We start from the raw sequence: 27182 nt of genomic DNA on the forward strand, positions 1-27182 counted from the left end.
AGTTTTATGCTCTCTTCTAAGAGAAGAACCTAAGTCTCTATGACCATCTTTTTTTTTTCTATGACCATCTTTTAAAACTCCCTCAGAAATACTTCCTCATCTTGACTGTCTACCAGAGAAATTGATAGATGTCTCCATTTCCTGGTTATAGAATTCTGCAATTTATTTTGTCATAGAAAGGAAGTGTGGCAATCTTAGTTCTCCCTTCTCCAAACAGATGACTGTGGTTTTCTTCCTTTGGACTGAGTTCTGGAGCTTAACTTCAGAGTATAATTCTGTTTAGTTTTTTTTAGACTCTCTTCCCATCCCCACCCCAACTCCTTGACTACAGAATCTGTTCTTTTCTAACACACAGGAACTTGTATTCAGTCAGATTGCCAACATGATTCAAACAGCCTCTCCATCCCAAACACCTATGATCTCTCACCACCTCTTTCTAGTAGTTTGAACAGTATTCTCCCTCCTTTTAAGAAACTGTTAGTGGTCATGCTAATTAACTCCAAATTGTGAAGCCTGACAATACAGGAAAAGAACTTAGTACTGTAAAAAAAATGAAATAATTTTCTCTAGCACATATCTACTGTTGCACAGTCATGGGGCACATTGCTCTATGTATGAATGGTCAACAGTTTCCTTAGGTGACCATAATTTCTATTGTTTTTTTTTTTAACAATCTTCCATTATGGCTTAATTCATGTTATTCAGAATACACAAAAGACACCTCTTTTCTCTTTCCCATGAGTGGCGGATGATTGACTCTTGGTTATCTTCCACGTGCATAGGGTAGCCAACACACCCCAAGGCTTGTCTACGTTTGTCTTGTCTTTCTTCAAGGATAGTCAAATAAACTTTTTCTTTTTGCCTGAGACTTTTTGTTTATTTTGGCATTTCCTTTCTGCATTTGTCAACTCTTTTCTACTGTTTAGTCAACTGAACCAGACCTGGGGGAAGTGTAATGCTAATCAGTGCAAGGCTGTGGCTTCTCTGGGTCTCTAGACCATGCCAGGTTGCAGGATCTTGCTCGACTTGCAGGCAGAAATATGTTGTGACAACTGGGACATAAGAGGTGGTACATATTTCTTAAAATAGACCAGACCAACACAGTCAGGTAGTCAAAATCTGGTAAAATGGAAATTTAGGTCAAGACTAATAATATGCCAAGACTGAGTGTCTTTTTAGGACTTTGTTGAGTCACAGACTTTCAATGACGGGTCATCTTGGCTCTTGGGTTGTCTGAGTAGAATCTTGCTCTACCCAGAGCCCTCTGCATTACCAGGAACCAACTCAAGTTCCAGGAATGCTTCCCTCTCTCACTACCTCAATTTAAACCAAAGAGGGCCTCTGCTGTCCTGCCTTGGGTTGGGACAATGTGAGCAGGGGTCTCTTAGGAACAGAGCTGTGGTCACAAGAACTTATTCCTCTCCCTCATGTTCTTTTTGGAGTAATGGTAACACCTGTTTAGTCTGTAGTTTCTGGGTGCCACTATGTGCTCCAAGGATAAAACTGATGCTAGCGAGAAGTGAAGCCCCACTGATCATCAGGAATGTTCAGTTTTATAGAAACATCCATTGTCTCTGCTAGACTGATCATCTCTTGGTCATCCAAGAGATGGCTGCAGATGGCTGTCTTGGTCATCCCCCAAACAGAATACAGGCTCTCTTTATTTTAGACGCAAGGGCATCTCGATATGGAGATGAGAAAGGCATTATTAACTCTAATCCAGTCAGAGGTGCCTCCTACCGGGAGATGGAGTCTTGAGGAAATTGCTGGTGCAGAATGGGAAATTGGTTTCCCTCTAATGTTTATAAATTTATTTGGAAAGGGGCCTGTGTGTGAACTGAGGATTCATTAAAGAGCCTAACTAGCAACCTGTGGGAGGTTGACTATAATCCAAGGCTCCTGCATTGTCCCAATTAGAAATCTCTCTCTCTCTCTCTCTCTCTCTCTCTCTCTCTCTCTCTCCTTTCTTCTCCTCCTCCTCAGAGGCCAAAGAACCACACTCATTTGGCCCTCTTCTCACAGATCCATCGGCGTTTGGTGTCACAGGAGGCGGCGTCATATGTACTTGTTAAACCTATGATCACACAGTTGAAATTTGGGTTCATATTGGAGACTCTAAATGAGAAGAGAGAGTATGTGTGGGTAAGGCCCATGGTGTCTCTCTTGCCTTTGACTTGCTCCCAACTGTCCTCCTCTGTTCCACAACACAGCTCTCCTTCCGCCCTCCTCTCCCTCCCAATCCAACTCTCCTCCCCTCCCCTCCTGCTTCCTAATCAAGATCTTCTCTCCATTTAGATATATTTGATATTTTCCAGGACAAAATATTGACAAAAATATTTCTCTGGGATCAGGTGGATTGGAAGAAAGGAGAGGAATAGAAGACAGAGCCAAATCCCAGTCTTTATGCTATTTCAGAAACCCCCCCGCCCCCCTCTGGACCTCAGGTCTGGTCTTTGGAGGCAAATCAAGATTCCCTCACAAATGCGGGATATTAACATACTCGCCCTTGAATATGGAATTGTTGATCCAACGCCACTGATTCTCTGCATGCTGGTAGAATAAACCAATAAAATAGCGCTCATCACCAGCAATGTTCTGGAGAAATGTCTAGAAATTAAAAAGCAAATCAGTTACATGAAGAGTTTTTGTGCTGCTGTCTGACCTTTGCTAGTGACCATCCTCATTGGCCCCATGGCTGTCTATGACTCTGGGAAGAAGACTGGGAAGAGTCTGAGGATGGCTGCTCTGACTCTCACCATCAACCCAAGAGAAATCATTCTCAATGTACACAAAGCACCCGGGTCACCTAAAGGTTTTGTGAAAAATGTACACCAAATGTACTAGCAATTTCTTGGATTCTGGTTTGGTGTATCTGGTATACGTGTCCAAAAATTTTCATTTCTAACCCAATCCAAGGTGATTTTGTGTCGCTTTATAAATGAAGAGACCACACTGAAAATGAAGAGAAGGGGTACTAAACATTTCAAAAAAGGATGATTTAGAATAATTTTTTACTTCTAGGGTTGTTTTATTTCCAGAAAAGTCAAGGAAATTACTCAAATCCTTGGTAAATTAAAACAGAAATTTAAAGGTGTATTACCGGAGACAATGGCTAGGTCTTTTGCTGTGCATGTGGCCTACCCTGGTTTTATCCCCAACAGCACATATGGTCCCCTGAGTACCACCAGGAGTGATCTCTAAGGACAGAGCCAGGAGTGACTCCTGAGCACTGTTAGGTAATGTGGCCCTACATAAACAAACAAAATGCATGTTGCGATGTCAGATAATTCCATAAGAAATATTAGTGCTAAGTAGTTGTAAGACAGACACTAATAAAATATATCCGAGTTTCTACATGAAAAACATCACTGAGCACTGTAAAATTTGGGGGTTCCTGCACTTTCTTTTGGACTCATGTACCAGGGGTTTTCCATGCTCACTTGAATGCTCTTTCCAGCCCTTTGGCATTGCTTTTATCCCTTCTTTCCCAATGTTCCCCTTCCTTGAAACATTGGATTTTATTTTGTTTAGAGATTAATCACCAAATGTAATCAATTAACTTTCTTCGGCTGCACAAGTAGGAAGTGACTGATTCTCATGCACAGAGTGTTTTCTAGAGAGATGGTAGGTAAGGTGGTAACATGTGATGAATTTTGGGAGATGGTTGTTCATTAGATTAAAGTAGGAGAGGGATGAGTCAGAATTGGACTTCTAAGGAGTACAGGATCCAGGTAGATCACAGAGCTGTCCCGGACAGTGGAAGAGCTGCAGTTGTTCAGTCTTGATGTAGAGGGAGAGGGCAAGTGGACTGGAGATAAACCCAGAGAGAAGATAGAGGCTTTACTACATACACCTCGTGTGTCACTGAGATAATCTGGGCATTCCCTAACTTTTATATAGAAACAGCACAGTTCAGAGGTCTACCAATGATATGTCCCTTTGGGCATGGATAAGAAAGGGTAAAACCTCTGGCAAAGAGAGTCAGAATAATTCTGAAGAAATCCAGATGAGAGATTATCAGTGGGAGTAGAAAGGAAAGAGCTTGGCTAGCAAGAAATTTGGATAAATAATTGAATTTCCCAAACCCACTTCTGTTCCCTCTTGAGTGACACAGCTATTCCTTGGGACTTGGAATACAAGAGGAGGTAGTGATACAACAGTAGTGAGGAAAAATCAAGGACTTAGTTTTGAACATGGGAAGTTTTGGTGCTTCTGTAACACTAGAGAGGGATTTGATAAATCTAGAGGAGAAAGCTAAGCTGGAAATATAGATTCCAGTGCCAGAAGCAAGCCATTGAAGTGGTGAGCTTATTTTTTTTATGGAGGTGTGTGATTAGCATTTAAATATTAGGTGGAAAATGCCTAGAATGGCCTTGAGTTATCAGAAAACTTAGGGGTAGAGTCCTTAAGGGGCTGGAGCGATAGCACAGTGGGTTGGGCATTTGCCTTGCATGCGGCTGACCTGGGTTCAATTCCTCCGCCCTCTCAGAGAGCCTGGCAAGCTACCGAGAGTATTTTGCCTGCACAGCAGAGCCTGGCAAGCTACCCGTGGCATATTCAATATGCCAAAAACAGTAGCAACAAGTCTCACAATGGAGATGTTATTGGTGCCCGCTTGAGCAAATCAATGAGCAACGGGATGACAGTGACAGTGACAGAGTCCTTCAAGGTTGTAAACCTCACATTCCACTTTTCTTTCATCTCTTCTTTTGCCTTTTCTCTCCTGCCTTGTTTCTGGTTCCTACGTAAGCATTTTCCACTTCCTACCTGGATCCTTAGTCTGAATGTCTTTAGCATCCCGATGCCTGAGTTTAGCATCCCGATGCCTGAGTTTAGAGTTAGAGACATTTAAGTTCAATTCAAGGTTCTTCCAGGTAGTAGCAGTCTGACTTTGGTCAAATTGTTTTTCTGGGCTCTAGTATCTTCTTAGATAGGATATTAAAATGCCTGCTCAATTATCACAAGGATAAAATGAAGTAAAAATTTTATTATAATTATTAGCTAATTTCATTATAATCATTGCATTCTACAGTCTCACTTCTATGAATAATTGTTTCTTTTTAAAAATATTACTAATTTGTTAATGTGTTTTTTTTTTTTGTTCTGCACTGCCAGCTGTAAACTCAGAGATCACTTCTGGTGTGTTAAAGGTACCATATAGAACATCAGAGATTAACCCTGGGTTGGCTATGAGCAAGGCAAATGCCCTACCTGCAGTACTATCTCTCTGGCATAATTTGTTCATTTGCATCTTCATTATTAGTAGTCAGACTGAGATGACTACTGATAACCCATAATGAAGCATTCTATAGTTTTGTTTGTTTGCTGATTTTTTTGTTTGTTGGCCATATTCATGAGGGCTTACTCTTGGCTCTGTGCTTAGGAATCACTCCTAAAGATGCTTGGGGGAAAAATGTGGTGCTAGGGATTGAACTGGGTTCACTGCATACAGTGCAAGCACCTTAACTGCAGTACTATCTCTCCAGACCTTCTAAAGGTTTTCAAGACATCTTTTATAAACATTGACTCATTTGACCCATTCTGTGTTTTTTTTTTTAATTTTTAATTTTTCCACTCCTGTCTTCAATATCCTGGCCAACCATAGACCAACCAATCCATGACTGAGAACATAGAGTGTGGTTTCTCTCATTCAAATGGATCGAAGGCATAACCCTAAGTTTCCGTAAAGGGCCACCCAATCCTAGTTTCAGAACAAGGGGCTTGAGCACTCAGACAATTCCTCTGCATTTTACACCCTACCTCCCCTGTGGAGTTCCACATGCTCCACCAGTACAGTTGCCCTGTGGTCCCCGCAAGGAAGCTGGCGTGGGGTCCACTGTGTTCCTGTCCCATCCCACACTCTCACCAGTTTGTTTGGTGTGTTGACAATGGCCAGAGTTGACTCTTGTGCTTCGCAAAACTCTCTGCTTTTATTCCAAGGTAACTCAAAGGAAGACAGGAAGAAACATGATCCTTCATAAAAATCCCAACCTCTGGGACAGGCTAAAGATATCCAAGAGAAAATAGAGATAGACATTAGTGGTTTGGGGGTGTGGATCTTGGAATTGAGTGATAAATTAGTGAGATGTGGATTTCTCGGTAAACAGTGGTGTTGATACAAATCACTTTTTCTGGGAAGAAGTTTCACCCAAACTCATCTCAGTTTTTCTGTATAAACCACGAAGGGAAGGAATTAAGACATTTTCAGGCCTCTTTCAACAAAAAATATTTCAGAGGGGAAGAGGCAATGAGAAAGACAAATTTTAGCGAAGTCAATATATCAGATTTGTGGGCAGTGGGGAGGAGGCTATAACCATGTGATTTACCTGTTCCGGAGCTCTCTGTAGGCATGACGCTGGTGTTGCTGGTCCCAAAAATCTCTGTGACTGAAATGAAAAGAAATCATGGAGGTAGCTTCATGAAGCAGGTAGGACTCCAGCACTAGAGCAGCCCTTTGGAGCCCGGGGCAGTTCCCTTAGAAATAATATGGTGGGGCCGGAGCGATAGCACAGCGGGTAGGGCGTTTGCCTTGCACGCGGCCGACCCAGGTTCGATCCCCGGCACCCCATATGGTCCCCCAAGCACTGCCAGGAGTAATTCCTGAGTGCAAAGCCAGGAGTAACCCCTGAGCTTCGCTGGGTGTGACCCAAGAAGCAAAAAAATTAAAAAAATAAAAAAAAGGAAATAATATGGTAAGGGTTCTTAGCTGTGTTGTGTCAGAATTTCCCAGCTACTTTCCTTCTCTGAGCCTTCTACCTAATTAGTATCATTATTTGTCTTAGTACATTTGAATGTGGACTGGAGCCATAGCACAGCAGGTAGGGCGTTTGCCTTGCACAGCAGGCTGACCCGGGTTCGATTCCTCTGTCCCTCTTGGAGAGCCCAGCAAGCTACCAAGAGTATCCCGCCCGCAAGGCAGAGCCTGGCAAGCTACCCATGGCCTATTCGATATGCCAAAAACAGTAACAACAAGTCTCACAAAGGAGACATTACTGGTGCCCACTCGAGCAAATCGATGAACAATGGGACGACAGTGCAGTGCAGTGCTATCATTTGAATGCTCCACACCCCAATGCTGTTTCTTGTTTTGTGTTTTTCGTTGGTGTCGCAATTGATATGAAGTGCCCAGGTGCAGAAAGGGGAAAAATAAGAGCAATGGATGAATGCAAATCTCAGGATCCTTTATTACTAATTCCTTTGGTAGAGTGATCTCCAAAGATCAGCTTGGACTTGGTCCCCTCCCATCCACACAACTTCCCCTGCTCTATTTCTATTGCTCACACTCTGTATGCCAAGTTGGAATCTGGACAGGCAATCTTTGGGTTCTTATCAACATGTGATTAAATCTAACTGAAGCAAGTGCAGTTGGGAGCCACTGCAGAACTTTCTGGGGGAGTATTCTGGGGAGCAATAGCACAGCGGTAGGGCGTTCGCCTTTCACGTGGGTGACCCGTGTTCGATTCCTCCGCCCCTCTTGGAGAGCCTGGCAAGCTACCGAGAGTATCGAGCCTGCCCGGCAGAGCCTGGCAAGCTACCCGGGTGTATTGAATATGCCAAAAACAGTAACAATAAGTCCCACAGTGAGAGACATTACTGGTGCCCACTCAAACAAATCGATGAACAAAGGGATGACAGTGATTCTGGGTGAAGACGAGCATCCATTTTCTAAAAAAGAAACCGGGGAACTGAAAGACCTCCAAGATGCCACATTTCTTGTGAGAGTGCCAACTTACAGAGAAGGAAGCTGAAGTAGCTTCAGAGTTGCTCTGCAGGCCCAATTATTTGCTCACCAGGGTTGAGGACTACTCTAGCACACACAGACACCCAGTCAACTACTAAAACATGTTAACAAACTCTACACGGTGGCTTTCAGTCTTAAAGACTACAGATAATGAAATGCTTTTGTTGTGATGGAACTCCATGATATACCACAGGCATCTTCTCCATGTTGCTCACCATACTGGGCACCCCTGAAGGATATAATGATGAACAAGACATTCTCTTTCTCCTGAAAATGTATATAGTAGCAGGTGTCCTATGAGGAAGTGATAGGGAAGCCCCAGAGAAGGCTTCAGGAGGTGATGAGTCTGATAGGGAGGACCAAGTCTACTCATCTCTCAACCCTCCTAGCTTCTTGCTTCAGTCTGGTACTTTATCAGGGATAATTGAATCCTATTTCTTGTACTATTCCTTTATGGCCTATCAGACAGTGCTTGGCACATAAAGAAAGCAATCTTTTATTCTTTTATGGGAAGGACGCAGATTTCTTTCTAAAAATTCCTTCAGATGTATAACATGTTAGTTTATAAAGTACTTTCACATCAAATGGCAATAAATGATCTACATTCCCTGGAAGAAAATGGAAGATACAAATTTCACCCAGACTTTTCCATCTATAAAAGGAAGCGAATTGATCAGAAGATCTCCCTTCCATCCAAGATGTACTCATTTCTCCGTTTTCCACTGGGTAAGTTTAAGGCATACAATGTGATGATTTCATATACTGTACAATGATTACCAAAACAGAGTTAGTTAATACTTCCTTCACTTCATGGAACTACCATTTTCAGTGTGTATGATCATAACATTGAAGATTCACTCTCTTTACAACTTTCAAGACTGGAGTATTGGAAACTAGAGTCAGCAGTTGCACATTAAGATCCTATAACCTGTTCATCCATCCACCCTGAACAATTAGCAGGTCTACAGAGATGTTTCACGCCAAAGAATTTTTTGGAAAAGGCACCCTTGAGAAAGGCCTGTCAGGGTTCGGCACATCAAAACTGGCAGGATGGAGAGGAAACATTTGTCATGCATGTTACCTGTTCCATAGCTTCCGGTGGGGGTGAAGTGGACGTCACCTTCACCAAAAATCTGTGGAACTGTAAAGAAAATCAACCGTTGTCTCACTCCCTACTTTAGCAGCAGGATGAGTTTAATCATCATCACACAGAACCTTGGAGGCCCTGGGTGCCTTCCTGTGGAATATCCAGCCCAGCTCAGCAGAACCGTGTGTGGGTTTTCTGTGAGGAGTGAATTCCCTCCTTGCATCTTCTTCCCATTCTCCTACTTGTCAGGAATTGCGCTTTCAGACTGGGCAGAAAGGAAGACTCCTGTCGCCCACAGGCTGCCTTCTCAATACATTTCCTTCCTCCCTAACTTTCCATTCTGGCTTCTGGGTGTGGGGAAGATTCCACTCATGGATTCCATTTTGCTGCAACTTCCATAATTCTTTTGTGAGGCAATCTCTCTCTCTCTCTCTCTCTCTCTCTCTCTCTCTCTCTCTCTCTGGCTAGGTTTCTGTATACACATAAATTTCTCCCTCATAAAAGTGTCATCATCTTAAAACGTAGCTCAGACCAGACCCTCACTGGGGGGTCTGAGCTGTATTTTTAAATGCTAACAATAATAACAGACATTGCTGAGGGCTTCAGTTCAGATTACTGAACTAACACTCATGTGGTCAAACCCTGGGTAGGGCTCTCCCCATTAGATTCTGGTCAGTTTTTCATCTGCAAGGTAGACTAAGGAACCCGGGTCACTGTGTATCAGGGAGTGAGAAGCATATGGTCAAGTTGTCAGAGCTTGACCCTGGAAAGACATGGGCTCTTAACCCTTACAGTCTCGATGAAAATGGGGTTGGGAGAAGAGGTTGTACAAATACTCACAGTAAAGCAAGAAGAAGGTCATCCCGACAACTTTAAGAGCCACTACAATAAGCCCCGAGATTATCAAGTGCCAGTTCATGATGGAGGAGATGAAGGCTGTGGGGATTAGAGAGCAGCACCGTGGTCAGAATCCAGAACTCCACTTCCTTCTGGCAGGACATGGGCCAGTATCTTTCTCCAGAGCTCTGGGGGTTACTTGGAGTAGGTATGTCTTGAGTGGTGTGTCTTGGAGTGGTACATCTTGAGTAGATATTAGGAGGAACCTATGACCAAAGAGACAGGGCAGCTCTGCTGGATAAGAATGTGGTGTTAGGTCACAAGCCTGGCTGGGCCATGTGCTGCCCGGTGAGGCCAGTGGGTGTCTCCCCCAGGGGTCTGGGGCTGGTCTCTGCCCTTGCAGGGGTGTAGGGAGGCAAGAGCTGGGCAGGATTTATGTGATGCCCTGTACAGGCTGTCCACAGCATCCTGGAACCGTTTTTCTCATTCTGAGACCAAATAAAGACACAGATTATTCTTGAGGAACCGCAGGCTGCTGACAGCCCCTGCACATCCTCAGGGAAGGGACATTGTGCAGATGACAGATGGGGGCCTGCAAAGGGACTTGTCAGGATACTGGGCACAAAGCCTCCAGACCCCCCATCAGAGCGCTTACAATTAACACCTGCGGCAGGGCAGGAAAGTGATTGGTGGGACTTGAAATCTCTGGCTCCTTCTCCAGGAGGGGCAGGAGGAAATGGGCGAGGAGACTGACTAGGGTGGGGATCACCCCAAAGGGGGTAGAGCCAGAGCAATGTGGCTAGGGCCTGGTCCCCGGAGGGTGGGGACAGCAGTATCCTATGCCTGCCTGTGGCATGGCCCTGTCTGCATAGCCTCAGCCCCTCACTGGGGACAGGCACGGCCTGTGGACAGGGTGCGGTATCTCCTTTCTCCTGAGTCACCACCCTCTCCATCCTCTGCCACCAAATAAAGTATCATTTCCTCCCTGTCCAAAAGAAAAAATAATATTGTGCCATGTTGTTTGGGGGGCCTTTGTGCTTCACAGCAAGCATCCTTCCCTTCACTGACCTCTTATCTCCAGCGTCCTGTTCTCTCCCCACTAGTGGCCTTCTATAGCTCCATCAAATGAAATAACTCCTCTCCGGGACTTGAAGAACTCTGAATCTTGAAATGAGCCTTGCTATTCGGGACTTTAAGGTACAGCCCCCTCCATACTGACTTCAGCTCTCCGGCACCTCATTCTTCATGACTGTGTCAGGAATCTTTCTGATGAGATTGGTTGTCCCCAAGTTCTCACCATGGAAAAGAGCCAACAAGACAGACAGAGAAGACAGACAGACTTACCTGCCCTCTCCTTGGCTGGTTTGCAGGTGGGGATCTTTTGTTAGTTGCAGACCTGATTTCTTCTGAGGATATGCTCCTAAGACAAGTTTCTTCTGTCTTCATATGGGTTTTCTGTCTTGGCAACATCTCGGAGGCAACACTTCCTCCTGTCAGTGTTCTTGGCAAAGAGAGAAGGTGGGGCAAGAAGTTTGCAGTCTCTGCAAGAGGAAGGTCCCTGCCAGAGGTTCTCTACTACAGGGGAACATTTAAAGGAGAAGATGGAAAACAAAATACCTCAACACAGATCCCTCCCTTTCTCTGGTCGGAATCTCCTTGAAATACGCTGGATAGAAAAACGTACTAAAATGTGTATCAAGAGAAAATCTGGGTGAAGTCTGTCTAGAAAGTATCTCTACTTTCCTTGCATTATTTTTCAAAACTGAAATTATGTTTTGAAACATAATAAATAAAGAAAATAAAGAATAAATCCATGTGACGTTTCTGAGCAAATCTTTTGAGTCCCAGCTGCACCCATCACTGTCATCCATCTCTGACCACTTTATCCTGGACTGCTGTCTGGTTCCCACTGTTCATCTTCTAGACCGGGTACCATGAGAGGGAGCAGCTGCTCAGTGTTTCTGGAGGGTGGCACTCTGCTGGATCTAAGGGGTGGAGCGAACACTACCCAACTCATTATTAAGAAGTTAAGAAGTTTTTATTTTATTGCATACTAAGGCTGTTTTTTGTTATATGGTTTTTCTGTTATGAATCTTACATGACCTCTTTATAGGAAGTGGATAGAAAATATTGGCAAGGATAATTGAAAAAGTTAAAGAAAACATGTCATACATTTAGCTACAAGTCAATGTTAGCACAGCGGGTAGGGGGTTTGCCTTGCACATAGTCGACCGGGGTTTGATTCCTCTGTCCCTCTCAGAGAGCCCAACAAGCTACGAGAGTATCCCACCTGCATGGCAAAGCCTGGCAAGGTACCCATGGCGTATTGTATATGCCCAAAACAGTAACAAGTCTCACAATGGAGATGTTACTGGTGCCTGCTTGAGCAAATTGATGAACAACCTGACGCCAGTGCTACAGTGCTGTGTTACTAAATTTAAGTGCTGACTCAAAAGATATACATATTTTTGAGAATTTTGAAACATTAAAACTTCTTTTTATTTTACTTGCATAACTTCCTGGGATTCTGATTTTCTGTGCCCTCAATTTAATCAGTTTCAAGCTCTGGGTCGAGGGAACTCCGCATTGTATTAGATGATAATTATAATCCAGAAATCTTCCGCATCTTGCTGGAATTCACATGGTGTGGAATCCTTCCTGATTATCTTTAGAGTTAGGTAGGTGCAAATATGGATTATGATTAGAGTTAGGTTAGTACTCTAGATCAGAAACTTGTTCTTACGAACTCTCTAAATAATGGAGGAGGAACTTTCTGATGTAGCTTATCAATAAAATTAATACTCTTGGATAGCAAAAACAAAAAGAACTTATCTTTCAAATATTATCAAGAGGAGATAAAATGTCACAGGACAAAGAGATTCTTGTTGAGGATTTGGGGGGAAGCACTGAAACTGATGTATCTGCGAGAAACTTCTTCTTCTGTGGGAATTGAAAGAGACATCTAACTCTATGACTGCTTTCTGTTCTCTAAACATAACACCAGTATGTAATGCTCCACCTTTTAAAAAAATTTTTTTTTATTGAATCACTGCGAGATAGTTACAAGCTTTCATGTTTGGGCTATAATCTCACAACGATCAAACACCCATCTGTGGGGAGCCGTGGACGAGAAGTCTTAGGCCCCTCTCCCCCACAGCTTGTGATCTCTGCATGACCTCCGCCTGCCTCAACAGAGGGACTGAAAACAGACGTTCACGAGCCCCCGCTAACAGGATATTGAGCCACAATGAAAACAGTTAGGGCTGACAGCTCTGTTCCTGCTCTCACTCTGATCAAATTGTCAAGGATGTGTAAGTTAATGGTTATACGCACAAGCCCCCTATCTTCACTGCCCATTTGCTGTGTACGTTGTGTACGTGACCTACGAGTTTCTCAATCCCCCTGCAAAGTATATAAGCATCAACTCTGCCTTGAATAAACGCTCTAGACCCTCACGAGTCTTGAGTCATTCCCTAACCCTTTCACCTTTACAGGTCCCTCAGGAGAGACTTTCACCCACACCGTCGGACTGCCCCGGCTGCAGAGAGAGAAGCTGCTGGTCAGTTCTCTGTCTCTCTGCCGCAGGGAAACACAGCCCGACAACTGGCGCCCAACGTCGGTGGATCCCCCGTCTCTCCTCCCCGGTCGACGGTCTATCCCGGGTCTCCTCGTGTTCGTCCCCTCGGAGTCGGAATACGTGTGAGTTTCCTCCGTGCATGCACCTCGCGACCCTGTCGCCCCATTTTTTACATTTAGTCGACCCCCTCGCCTCTGGCTACGTCCTCGTGACCACAGTATTCAGGCTTTTGCCTCCCTCTTCTCGCCCTGCGTTATGGGCTCCCTTGTTAGTACTGAGACCAAGTTCCTCCGCCCCCTCGACGAACTAGTCTCCCGCAAGGTCCATGTTTCCAAAGCTGACCTTTCCCAATTCTTTGCTATCCTACATAAGGCTTCTCCCTCATTCGTTATTACTGCTCCTAAAATTGCTCGCTCCACCTGGCTCTCCCTAGGCGACGAGTTGTCCACCTACTGCGACGAACGGCATGACCCTGCCTTCAAGGACTGCATCTTAAAATACTGGCAGCTCCTTGATGGCATTATTACCGCTGCTCCCATTTTCCAATCCTGTGCTGCTATCATCAAGGATGGCCAAGCTCTTTTGGCTTCCGCCTCCCGCGCACAGACCCCCGTCCTCCCTTCGGATTCATGCCCCCCACCTTATGTCTCTGCCTCAGCTTCGGCCCCTCCGCCTCCCACTCCTTCCTCTTCTTCTTTTGTTGCTCTTGAACGCTCACCCTCCCCCACTCCCCTGTCTCCCGAAGACCAGGCCGACTTGGATGCCGCGGCAACAGCCTATCACGGGGACCCTCCCCTAATCTCTCTTGCTGCAACTCCTCCTGATCCCCCTTTGCAGGCCTCTTCGGCTGCAGCGATGGATCGCCTATCCTCCTCTATAGACCGCCTTCTCTCTCTCCTGTCGCCTTCTGACACTCCACAGGCTTTTCCTGTTATTTTGCGCCCCGTCCCCCAGGACCCTCCCTCCACCCCTGTCGCCCCTGCTGCCCCTCCGGCGGAGGGCTCCCCTGCATCTTCCGCCTCCTCAATCCACCCCATGACGACCCGCTCACAGGCTCAGGGTGCGGCTCGCCGCCTTGTCCCTGCGGTCCAGCCCTCTGATTTCCCCCGTCCTGTTCCGACCCTTGCGGAGGCGGCGGGTGCTCTCCCGCAGCCCTCTCCTCCGCCCCCTCGCCGCGGCCCTGGCGACATCTATCGCCAGGAACTCGAGTTTAGGGACCTCGATCAGGCCTCTCTTAGGGAACTCCGTAAAGCCGTTCAGGATTATGGTGCTCGGGCTCCCTACACCCTCTCCTGTTTGGAAAGCCTCGCTTACGGCGGCAACCTTTTCCCCGAGGAATGGCGCATCACTGCTCGCCGCTGCCTCCGCCCTGAACAAATTATTCTTTGGGAGGCGGAGTTCATTAATAACTGTAAAGATCTCGCCCGGACAAATGAACTAGAATTCCTCCAGATATCGGGCTCAAAGCCCTATGACTCCATTCATGCACAGCGGGACCTCCCTTATCACTTACTTAACCTTACATCGCAGGCTGCTCTTAAAGCCTGGAAATCCCTTCCCTCTTCCTCTGCCCCCTCTCTTCCCCTTGCCAAAATTCAACAGGCTGATGATGAACCGTACCATGCCTTTATTACCCGCCTTTTGGAAGCTACTGACAGAACCACAGGCATTTCGGATACCTCTAACCCCTTTGTTAAGCAGCTTGCCTTTGAAAATGCTAATCCTGCCTGCCGTCAACTTCTTCGTTCCCCTAAACCCTCTCGGTCCTTAGAAGAAATGATCTCTCTTTGCAAAAATGCTCATTCCTTTGCAACACAGGTGGCTGGAGCCTTAGTGGCTTTTCAAGGCCAAAATGCTGGCCACGTGTGCTACTCTTGCGGTCGCCCTGGCCATTTTGCTGGGAAATGCCCGGAGCGACGTGGCCCTATTGTGCAGGCTGGCTCCACCTCCGAGCGCCCCTCCCTCTGCCCCCGATGCCGCCGCGGCCGCCATTGGAAATCCTCCTGCCGCGCGACCACGGACCTGGATGGGAATTTTTTGGGCCCTAACCCCCTCCTTACCCGCCGCCAGCCACCCGCGGCTCAGGGAAACTCCCTCAGGGGCCGCCCCCAGGCCCCGCGCCCCAAGCCTCGTTTTACTCCCTTTGTCCCAGCCTCGGGGGTTCAGGCGGGCACCTCCCCAGCCCCGGCCCAGGCCCTGTATGCGGGAACTCATGCCCCTCCGCCAGCACCCCAGTACCCGTTGCTGGATTACGCCCCTCTACCTCCACCCTCTTCCGGGCCTCCCCCGGCTCAGCAGGACTTGACCTCTGTGCCTCCGCCCCACACTTATTAACACCCCAGGGCGGTGTTTATTCCATCCCCACTGGCATTTTTGGCCCCCCTCCGCCTGGATATTTTTTTATGATCATTGGCCGAGCTTCCTCCACCTTTGATGGCCTTATTATTCAGCCTTCTATTGTTGATAATGATTACACCGGGGAAATTTTTCTCCATGCTGTTGCTCCTTTTAAGCCCGTACAGCTAGTGCCCCCGCGGCGCCACCCACCCTGGTTCCTCCGATGTTTACTGGATAAAAACCATCTGCCAGGAGCGCCCCTCCTCTATTCTTTCCCTATCTATTCAGGGTCGCCGTTTCCACGGCCTCCTTGATACTGGAGCTGATACCACCTGTTTTTCCCCCGAGGACTGGCCCGCCGACTGGCCTACCTCTCCTTCCCCCAACCCTGTTAGCGGTGTTGCTGGTACGGCCAAGCGAGTCCTTCTCAGTGCCTGTCCTCTCATCTGGCAAGATGAGGACGGTGACTCCGGCCTGGTTCGCCCCTATATTATTCCCGGCCTCCCTATTAACCTTTGGGGCCGTGACCTCATGGATCAAATGGGCCTTGTTATCCTTAAGTGCAAAGACAGAAAGATCCTTGACCAAATGCTAGCCTCTGGCTATGTTCCCTCTAAAGGCCTCGGCCGTTTTTTGCAAGGGATAACTAAACCCATCTCCCTCTCCCCCAACCCTGGCCGTCAGGGCCTCGGCTACACCTCCGGGACACAGCCTCTCCCCTCCCCAACCTCCGTTTATGCACAGTTTGCCCTGCCCCCGGCCTCCTCCTTGCTTCCCCCCGTTTCCCCCAACCCTCGGCCTTCCCTGCGCATTTCATGGTCCTCTGATGACCCCATTTGGGTCCCGCAATGGCCTCTTTCGGCTGAAAAGCTGGCCGCCGCCGCTTCCCTAATTCAGGAACAACTTGCCGCGGGCCACATTGAGCCCACAACTTCTCCTTTTAATACCCCCATTTTTGTAATTAAGAAGAAATCCGGCGCTTGGCGCCTTCTTCATGACCTCCGAAAAATTAACGCCTCAATGCACCCCATGGGAGCGACTCAGCCTGGTCTCCCTGTCCCCACCGCCTTCCCTAAGGATTCCCATAAGATAGTTTTGGATCTTAAGGATTGTTTCTTTTCCATTCCCCTTGATCCTACAGACTGTCCTCGTTTTGCCTTTTCCTTACCTCCCACTAACGCTGCCGGCCCGGCAGCTCGCTATCATTGGAAAGTTCTTCCACAGGGCATGGCGAATAGCCCTACTCTTTGTCAGATTTATGTAGCCTCCTATGTGGACCCTTTTTCGCTCCCTTTACACTTCCGTCTCCTTTTATCACTATATGGACGATATTCTTTTGCTCTCCTCTGACCAGGATCTCTTGATCCGTGCCGCCAATCACCTTGTCTCCTCCCTTCAATCTCACGGATTTTCCATTTCCCAAGATAAGATTCAACTGCACCCTCCTCACTTATTTCTGGGTTTTGAACTTTTACCCTCCTCCGTTCGCACTCAAAAGTTGCAGCTCCGCACTGCCCATTTGAAAAAGGTAATGTGGACTCAATTTCTGTGTGAATGTGCTGCGTTGGGTGCGCACCGGAATGAAAGAGGACCGGTCCGAATGAGTGCAGGAGTGTGATTTGTGCAAGTGCCTTTAGTGTGTGTGTATATTTGTCTCATTATATTTCTCTTAGTTATGCTTATTATTATCAGCAGAGAAGTCAGGAAAATGCAAGATCATGTGGTTGAGTGTTTAATAATATCAGGAATGAATAAGAGTGTCGCTAAGGTGGTCTATCCACCTCAGAAGTAGTCTTGATCTTAAAATAGTAACATCTGGCAACCTTAAGCTTCAACAACTTGGTCATAGTTTTGCCGGCTTATATCAACAAAAGCGCTTTCTTGACCCGTTTTTAACAAGCAGGAAACCGGCTGGTCAGGCAGAGAAACGGGGAGTAATGTTCCCAATCGGCCGACAGGGCTTAACTTTGCCCTGGGGACTTCTCCTTCCTTTCTCAGTCTGTCAGTTCTCTTCCTGCCATTTTTTGAAGGGTCAGATCGATCGATCAAATGCATACATGTGCACATGTAGTGGTGTTTTTTTTTTTTGTTAGTAAATTCATTGTCTGTCTGTCTGTCTGTCTGTCTCTATGTGGAACACTTGAACTTGAGTGTTGGAGTCAGAGTGAAAATCAGCAGTAAAAATTAGACCAGGGAAAGCAGGATCACTACAAGAGATCAAAGTGGTATGTAGTCAAGCAATTTAAAGGGTTGAGGTGTTTTTTGGAACTTGTTAGACCAAGTTAAACAGAGATTAACCTCTGTTAAACAGAGATTTCTTATCCGAATGTTGAGCCTATGTTGAACCTATGGAAAATGCAAAATTCTCAATCTAGATTTCTTATTGTAAGAACATTAATGGCTATTAACAGTTGTAATTCTTCTGAAGTTCAGAGTCTCTACTATCTAGGAAGAGCTGCAGAAGTAGCACCTAAAACTAAAGTGAAATAAAGCGTTCAGAGGATGCAAGGCTTTATTTTACAAGATTCAGCCAATCTTAATGAGGAATTTAGCCAGTTTACAAACAGAGGTACAGAAGCCATCAAAATAGTTTTCTTATGTTTCCATAAACATTGACAGTCCAAGTGTCTTTTCTATGTTATTATCAAAGGTTAGTCAAAAAAAAAAAAAAAAAGGGAACTCTTTTTGTGTCTGAAAGCATGTTTGTATTGTGGAATTGTTAGAGAGCTCATGATTTGAAATAACTAAGATACAAAAACTATTGGATTTAAGCCAAAGAAGGTTTACTCATGTTTTATAAAAATTGATGGTTTAAAGGTCTTATGCTGTTGTGTCAGTGTACATATGCATCTGCATTGGATTATTAGAATGTGAGCTGAAATAATTGTGGAAAAGCAGGTTCAAAGAGTAATAGTTTAGTTAAAACATGAGTTTCTAGAGTTATGAATTTGGTTGCAAATCTTATCCTACTGGTATTTTATTTGATCTCTGAGACTTTTGGTAACTAAAATTTCTAGAGATACTTAGCAAAGAATTATAATAGATTAATCTCAGGTGTCAGCCTGATAGTCTGAAGCCATAGCATTGTGCCTTGGTTAAAGTTTGAGATAAGAATGGAGTATTTCATGGAAAATGTGGGAAATTTTACTGACTATTGTTAAATCAGTCTGTCTAGTACATGTAGATGCATGTTATTATTCTGATAACTTTATTCATTGCAAAGCTTTGTCACCAGATATCATATCTAGCTCTGACCATCACATAGAAGTTTGTATGCAAGTGTGAGATCCTTAATGTTTTATGGTAATCTATGAGTGTTTTAATCTTTATATTTGTGTTTTCCTAGAAATCAGAATTCTAAGATGTCTCCTGGTTAATTTCTAATGTGGAATGAACCTTTGCCCAATGAATATGTTGTAAGAACTTTAGTTGTGAGCATCTTTAAAGTTGTTGAATATCTATAGAACTGACCTAATGCTTTTGAAATAACACTGAAAGTAGTTTTGTCATGTTAAATGAAATGATTGATAACTAGTGTCCAAATTTGGGAAATCATGTTGTACTGAGTTCAGTAAAATAGGAGTTTAAACTTGTGGGACTATAAAGAATATAGATGTATGTCTTAAGTCAGAAAGATAATGGATGCAGATATCATCAGTTGGAAAAAGGAAAGGAATCCTGTTAAAGTGAAGTTGATTTTGAAATGAGTTGAAGGAAAGTTACAGGACAGAATGAACATAAAGGGAAGTGTAGAAGGTTTGAGGTTGTGTTTGAAGGAAAGAAACTGATCACTGTTTTAAGAAACTCTTTAAATCACATGCAGAATTGTTCTAGTATGTTTTTTGGTAGGATTTATGGAAGAGATATTGGATGGATTGTCTGGACTCCTGTTACAGTGCTCTTAGATAATTGAATTCTTCAAAAATTGCGGAAAATCAAGGGTTTTTCAAATGGGATTAAATGAATTAGACATGTTTAACTGTACACTGGACTTCCAGTACAGTGCTCTCATTAATAGGAAGTCAAGGTTTTCAACATGGGATTGAATGGGTTAAATATGATGTTAAATTGTACACTTTTCCTCTACAGATTTTAGCTTCTTTGACTAGGACCCACAACAAATGGGTGTGTTGCATCTCACTGTGAGTAAAGTGAAATGTTTGCTTTTCTCTTCTTTTGTACCTTCAGTATGTTTTTGATGCTTCATGGCACTATGTTGGTTTGCATAAATCCAGACAAAAGTCTTTCCTCTCTGTAATAGGGTCTACCCCTCATGCAGACAGGAAAATCAGTTATGGGACCCCAAAGCCCTCTTTCAGGGAAACAGTCAAGGGATTGGTCTAAATGACAGGAGCAGGTATTTAACAGGTACTGTTTCAAGTACCCTACAAACCTCAGGGAGACCCTAGAGGCCGGCTGGCTTAAGGAAAGAATGGAAATCATCACTGCTATGGAAAATGAGAAATCCGGCAATCTGTGTGACTGACACAATCTGGGCCTACTCAGCATCAAGAAAAACCCTGGAAACCAGGATCTCTCCCAGCCCTGAAAAAGGGAGGGGATGGACTCCTTTCTGCCAGGATGCATCTACGGAAAAGGCCACGCCTGCGTCCATAACCCTGATACGGAAGAAACCCGCTGGCTCCCGGAGCGCCTTATCAAGCCGTTCACCCAACCCAGGGCCTCGGCCCCTGAGGATCCCCCTTCTTCTTCCCCTACAGATCTGCTCTCCGACCTCGCCCTGCGCGGCTCCCAACGCTACCGCCGCGAGCCCATTACGGCCATCACAGTCGGACTCCTCCTGGCGGTTGGTGCTGCTGGAGCTGGAACTGGCATCGCCTCCCTAGTTGAGACGCGTGGTCATCTTGCCACTCTCCAGAGACTGGTTGATGCGGACATTGCTGATCTAAAACAGGGCCTTGACCATCTCACTAATACTGTTAACTCCTTGGCAGAAATGGTCCTCCAGAACCGTCGTGGCTTAAATTTAGCGTTTTTAAGGGAAGGGGGAGTGTGTGTTGCTTTAAAAGAAGAGTGTTGTGTTTTTAAAGATGAAACAGGCCTAGTCAGAGATAGTATCAGACGTGTAGAGAAAAATTTAGAAGATAGACGCAGAGAAATTGATCAGAGTGAGAGCTGGTACAAGAACTGGTTTTCAACCACACCGTGGTTATCTACATTGCTCCCAGCTTTACTGGGACCCTTTATTGGCTTTATGTTGCTCATATCCTTTGGCCCATGGGTTTTTCGACGCCTGACCACCTTCGTGAAGACTCAAATCGACGAAGCTACAAAAAGTCATCCCAACGTAATGTACCAGCGCCTGGAGACTGTTGAGATGTCACCACCTGAATATCTCAACCTTGCGGCTTTCGAGATGCTCAGCAAGAAGCCTCCGTCGGTGCGATCCAGAGTAGCCAGAGCGTGGCGAAGGCTGCGCTCCTGCTGCAACCGTCCGCAGCGGACCCGTGAGTTGCCGCCTGTCTGCTAAAGTAAAGAAAAAAGGGGGAGCTGTGGGGAGCCGTGGACGAGAAGTCTTAGGCCCCTCTCCCCCACAGCTTGTGATCTCTGCATGACCTCCGCCTGCCTCAACAGAGGGACTGAAAACAGACGTTCACGAGCCCCCGCTAACAGGATATTGAGCCACAATGAAAACAGTTAGGGCTGACAGCTCTGTTCCTGCTCTCACTCTGATCAAATTGTCAAGGATGTGTAAGTTAATGGTTATACGCACAAGCCCCCTATCTTCACTGCCCATTTGCTGTGTACGTTGTGTACGTGACCTACGAGTTTCTCAATCCCCCTGCAAAGTATATAAGCATCAACTCTGCCTTGAATAAACGCTCTAGACCCTCACGAGTCTTGAGTCATTCCTTAACCCTTTCACCTTTACAGGTCCCTCAGGAGAGACTTTCACCCACACCGTCGGACTGCCCCGGCTGCAGAGAGAGAAGCTGCTGGTCAGTTCTCTGTCTCTCTGCCGCAGGGAAACACAGCCCGACACCCATCCCTCCACCAGTGCACATATTCCGGGTATACCCCCCCCCCCCTTTCCCACTCTCCCCCTGCCTCCGTGGCAGACAATATTCCCCATACTCTCTCTCTACTTTTGGGCATTATGGCTTGCAACACAGACACAGAGAGGTCATCATGTTTGATCCATTATCTTTTGGCACATATCTCCCATCCTGACTGATTTCTCCAGCCATCATTTTCTTAGTGATTCTTTCTCTATTCCATCTGCTTTCTCCCATCCACTCACGAAGCAGGCTTCCAGCTATGGGGCAATCCCCCTGGCCCTTGTATCTACTGTCCTTGGGTGTCAGTCTCATGTGATGTTATTCTATACTCCACAAATGAGTGCAGTCCTTCGATGTCTGTCTCTCTCTACTCCACCTTTTCAATTTGGGTTATTTCACCAAAGTGACACGTCTTAAGAATTTATCTCATTAATCTTTCTCTCTCTCCCTCCCTCCCTCCCTCTTTCTCTCTTTCTCTTCTTCTCTTTCTTTTCTGCTCAAATGGAAAACCTCTCATTTTCATATCCTGTTAGAGAGTTGTGGATTGGTAGAACTAGTGGTCCATAGCTTCTAAATAAAATTTATTTGATTTTTGCAGCGGATTTGAGAAATTTGACTCAGCATTTTAAAGTTTTAAGTATTTAAGTAAATACTTAAATAAGTATTTACAATTTTAAAAACTCTGTCAGTACTAAAGACACACTTAAACCAGGGCAAAAGTTAGTAGGAGCAGGGCTCAGGGTTCATGACTATGTCTTTTGTGCAGTACTCAAAGGGAAGAATCCAGCTGCTATATTTGCAAAGCAATTTATTTTTCTTAGAATAGGCATTTATTAGGGTCATACTTTACAAAACAAAAGAAAGAAAACAAAAGATAGTATAGAGTTTACTTGCTTCCATAAATATGGAGAACACACACTGCTTTGTGAGAAATAAACTATATTTTATACATTGAAAATGCAAAATGTGTCTGCCAAGAAATAAACTTAAGATTCAATTATAAAATAATTAAAGAACTACAATTTTTTTCTAGAGAAAAGAAAGATGATGTAAACTTAATTAACTGGAACTAGAATTTCCACAGGTTTAATTTCTGAACGCAAATAAAAAATATATTTCACAAACATTTTTATGAAACTGTTCCCATAATTTTTTTTACAGAAGATGGATTTCTGAAATATTTTATGTGTAGTGAAGGAATTATATGTATTCAACAGAACCAAATAGTCATGGCTATATTATAAAAAGAAATGTTATTGCTTAGAATATTGAAACCTGAGAAATCAGTGGAGAAGGCTTAAGTAGCATGCTGTTTTGTAACAGGTGAAAGGACCCAAGAAGATGAAAGCAGATTATAAATAATAATTCCAAGCAACTATGTTGATTTGTGGCACTGATGGAAAAGCTTATGAAAATAATGAATTTATTAAAATGGTGTCTGTGAAAATGAAAGCACCAAGAACTTGTTTATTTGTGTCTGAGCGAAGATTAATATATTTCTATAGAAAGGTAAACTTAGTAAAGTGTCACTGGAGAAAAATTCTTAGTGTTAGTGAACTTAAAACCACTATGGCAACACTTTGCAATGGCAAGGATTGCAATCTGTCCATTGCATCACTCCTCATGAAGCATTGTTCATGGCTGTGGTAATCAAAGCTGTGGATTAGCCAAGTCTTGAAAAGTCTGGAAACACAAGCAGGATAAATTGGACTCACAAATTCACTATATGATTGGCTGATGTCTTCTGTTCTACTCAGTTGTATTCTCTGTTGTACTCTCTGCTGTGTTCTGCGCATGAGCTAATCAACATTAGGAACTGATGAACACATACACAGATTTGATGTCATATTTCACTGATGCTGAGAAGCAATCATGTCGAACATTATTGGCCTATATGGATTCATATATCATGATCAATGATAACATTGTGATGTAATCAAATTGGCAGATTCTCATTATTCGTCCTCAATTGTGTACAAAATAAAGATGTACACAATTAATTGATGCTATCTTAAATTCTGTGAAATATGATGAGCATCACTGTCATCCTGTTGCTCATGGATTTGCTCGAGTGGGCACCAGTAACGTCTCTATTGTGAGACTTGTTATTACTGTTTTTGGCATATCAAATACTTCATGGGTAGCTTGCCAGGCTCTGCCGTGCGGGCGGGATACTCTCATTAGCTTGCTGGGCTCTCTGAGAGGGATGGAGGAATCGAACCAGGGTCAGCTGCGTGCAAGGCAAATGCCCTATCCACTGTGCTATTGCTCCAGACCTGTGTTCCTGTGTTCACTGCAGCACCTGCTATGATATTGGGACACGGAAACAACCCAGTTGCCCAACTACAGATGAACAGAGCCAGGAACTGTCGCCTATACACATAGGGAGCACGACGAGCTGTAAGGAGGAGAAAAATCATACAGCCTGCAGCGACACGAACCGAGCCAGAGAGTGGCGGGCACAAGGGTCTCGTGTGTGAGACCTGTGGACACACAGCAAGAGGAAACCACGGCCAAGGGCAGAGGAACTGGACAGCAGGTCTACAGAGCTGACCGGGGCAGGAGGGAGGTGAGCATAGCATACTACTACAAACAGATCTAAGCCACTGAGCTTTAGACTTATAAAAGAAAATAGAAAAGTTACTATACAAATATTACTTACCAAAATCAATTTGAGAAATAGAAGCTAAGACGTCTCTGCAAACAGATGGTGTAATCTTTTGCTAAATTGTTAAAGTAAGAACTACAAGGAAATGCTTTAAGAAGAGTCAGTCAGGCCTTGGGGCTTGGGGTGGGACATCCCAAGTGTGGTGGTGGGAAGGTGTAAAGGTGGCGGGATTGGTATTTGAATATTAAATGTAATCAAATATTGTGAACTACCTTATAAAATTAAAAATTAAAGAAAAGAGTCAATTTCTTTGTTAAGATGAAATTTGGAATATTTTTGAGGAACAGCATTCTTTGGTTTTAGAAAACCTGTTGAATAGTTCACATACATGATTATAGTTACGGCCAGCACACTTGTAGTTAAAGAGACTGAAATAGTGAATTTACTGCTATCACGGTACATCAAGCCACATATTTCATTGTTTTGTTTGACAATGAATATTGTACATGATTTTCCAAAGTTAAGTTCCGACGTCTCCTGCCCCTCACCCACTTTTTTAAGTAAAGGAAAACTCTCTCCTTCATATGCTTTTGCATTACTATGGCTCAACATCCGGTGATTTACAGACTCAGAAGGCCTTCACAGGTGATGTGAGTGAAAGTTAAGTAGGTATAAGAAAAATATCTGTCAGAACTATATGCATTTTGACTTAATTGGACAAATGACTCACACTGAAGAAAATACTTTTGGGGACAACCTCCTAAGTGATACGGGTTGAGGGGTACTCCTGGGGCCATGCTGGAGACTGAGACTGTGGATTTGTTCAAGCCTGGGAGACAGTGAGGGATGGTTAGTGGAGACTGAGAATGTGACTTGTTCAAGCCTGAGAGACAGTGAGAGTTGGTGAGGGTAGTCAGGAGGTGCTCAGAGGCCATTTCTGGTGTGTTTGGAGCCAAGTGCAAGGCATGCAAGTCCTTCAGATCCTGGAGGAAATATTTTAACTCTATTTAAAAAAACTCAAATTCAAAAGTAAAGAAGTTTTTTTTTTTTTTTAAATTTATTTATTTTTAATTAGAGAATCACCGTGAGGGTACAGTTACAGATTTATACACTTTTGTGCTTATACTTCCCTCATACAAAGTTTGGAACCCATCCCTTCACCAGTGCCCATTCTCCACCACCCGTAAACCCAGTGTCCCTCCCACCCTCCCCAATCCCATCTCCCCCCCACCCCACCCTGCCACTGTGGCAAGGCATTCCCTTCTGTTTTCTCTCTCTAATTAGCTGTTGTGGTTTGCAATAAAGGTGTTGAGTGGCCGCTGTGCTCAGTCTCTAGCCCTCATTCAGCCCGCAACTCCCTTCCCCCACATGGCCTTCAACTACAATGTAGTTGGTGATCGCTTCTCTGAGTTGACCTTTCCCCGGAACGTGAGGCCAGCCTCGAAGCCATGGAGTCAACCTCCTGGTACTTATTTCTACAGTTCTTGGGTGTTAGTCTCCCACTCTGTTATTCTATATACCATAGATGAGTGCAATCTTTCTATGTCTGTCTCTCTCTTTCTGACTCATTTCACTCAGCATGAAACTTTTCATGCCCATCCACTTGACTACAAAATTCTTGACCTCCTTTTTTCTAACAGCTGCATAGTATTCCATTGTATAGATGTACCAAAGTTTCCTCAACCAGTCATCCGTTCTGGGGCATTCGGGTTTTTTCCAGATTCTGGCTATTGTAAACAGTGCTGCGATGAACATACATGTGCAGATGTTGTTTCGATTGTACTTTTTTGCCTCTCTGGGATATATTCCCAGCAGTGGTATTGCTGGGTCAAATGGGAATTCAATATCTAATTTTTTGAGAGTCGTCCAAATTGTTTTCCAGAAGGGCTGAACCAGTCGGCATTCCCACCAGCAGTGAAGAAGGGTCCCTTTCTCCCCACATCCTCTCCAACAGCGGTTGCTTTTGTTCTTTTGGATGTGTGCTAGTCTCTGTGGTGTGAGGTGGTATCTCAAAGTTGTTTTGATCTGCATCTCTCTGATGATTAGTGATGCAGAACACTTTTTCATGTGCCTTTTGGCCATTCGTATTTCTTCCTTGGTAAAGTTTCTGTTCATTTCTTCGCCCCATTTTTTGATGGGGTTGGATGTTTTCTTCTTGTAGAGTTCAACCAGTGCTTTATATACCATTGATATCAACCCCTTATCTGATGGGTATTGTGTAAATATCCTTTCCCATTCTGTGGATAGTCTTTGGATTCTGGTCACTGTATCTCTTGCGGTGCAGAAGCTTTTTAGTTTAATGTAGTCCCATTTGTTGATCTCTGTTTAAAGTAAAGAAGTTTAAATAACAGTCTATGTTTTATTATTCTGTTAGTCTCTGATTTGAAACTAGAACACTAATTCTTTTTTTAGACTGTAAGAATTAATTATGGGTTAATATTATTTATTATTCTACAAATACAGAATCTTGCATGGTAGAGCCTGGCAAGCTCCCCATGGTGTATTCGATACGCCAAAACCAGTAACAATAATGGGCCTCATTCCCCTGACCCTGAACGCAACAGGGGTGAATGGAAATGTTACTTGCTCCCACTTGAGCAAATAAATGAGCAATAGGATGACAGTGATACAGTGATTATACAAAAATATGAAACTTAGCCTTGAATCATTGGAAGTAGAACACCAAAATCAAGAAATGAAATATTCTCTGTAACCCACTGATAATTTTCTTTTGTCAAAAACTATCTCATCTCATGCATCAATGTAGTTTTCATTTTAAGTAACTATTATGAGATTAAATACATATCAGAACAAAACAAAAGTTGCTATATTTGTTGAACATCATCAAGAGCACTTTCTTAGGTATCTTACATATTTTGTCTCCATAAATTATAGTAATGTTACTTGTAATTCTGATGTTATCGTATCTATTTTGCAAGAAATAAAACCAAAGTTAAAAAAAATGAAATGTCACA

At 44.3% G+C, this 27182-nt stretch overlaps 1 protein-coding gene across 3 annotated transcripts; it reads right to left on the reverse strand.

The window, feature by feature from the left end:
* Nucleotides 1–1962: 1962 nt before the first annotated feature.
* Nucleotides 1963–9812, reverse strand: CLEC5A (C-type lectin domain containing 5A). Of its 3 annotated transcripts, XM_004608215.2 has the most exons (6): nt 9669–9812; nt 8823–8882; nt 6327–6386; nt 5867–6003; nt 2501–2607; nt 1963–2115 (listed from the first exon to the last, which is right to left on the reverse strand). In XM_004608215.2, exons 1-6 carry the CDS (start codon nt 9745–9747, stop codon nt 2001–2003), a joined length of 558 nt encoding a protein of 185 aa, XP_004608272.1. In that variant the 5' UTR covers nt 9748–9812; the 3' UTR covers nt 1963–2000. The 3 variants fall into 3 exon arrangements, with proteins under 3 accessions (XP_004608272.1, XP_054979665.1, XP_012788159.1); XM_055123690.1 differs by lacking the exon at nt 8823–8882; XM_012932705.2 differs by lacking the exon at nt 6327–6386.
* Nucleotides 9813–27182: the final 17370 nt, after the last annotated feature.

Source organism: Sorex araneus, chromosome 1 (assembly GCF_027595985.1).
Source record: "Sorex araneus isolate mSorAra2 chromosome 1, mSorAra2.pri, whole genome shotgun sequence".
Lineage (NCBI taxonomy): Eukaryota > Metazoa > Chordata > Mammalia > Eulipotyphla > Soricidae > Sorex > Sorex araneus.

Coding starts and splice junctions, on each gene's coding strand:
- CLEC5A (XM_004608215.2), bottom strand. CDS start 9,747: ATGAACTGGCACTTGATAATCTCGGGGCTTATTGTAGTGGCTCTTAAA. Junction 6,387..8,822: donor CACCGGAAGCTATGGAACAG/GTAACATGCATG, acceptor TTTTCATTTCAG/TCACAGAGATTTTTGGGACC. Junction 2,608..5,866: donor TCAACACACCAAACAAACTG/GTGAGAGTGTGG, acceptor TTTAATTTCTAG/ACATTTCTCCAGAACATTGC.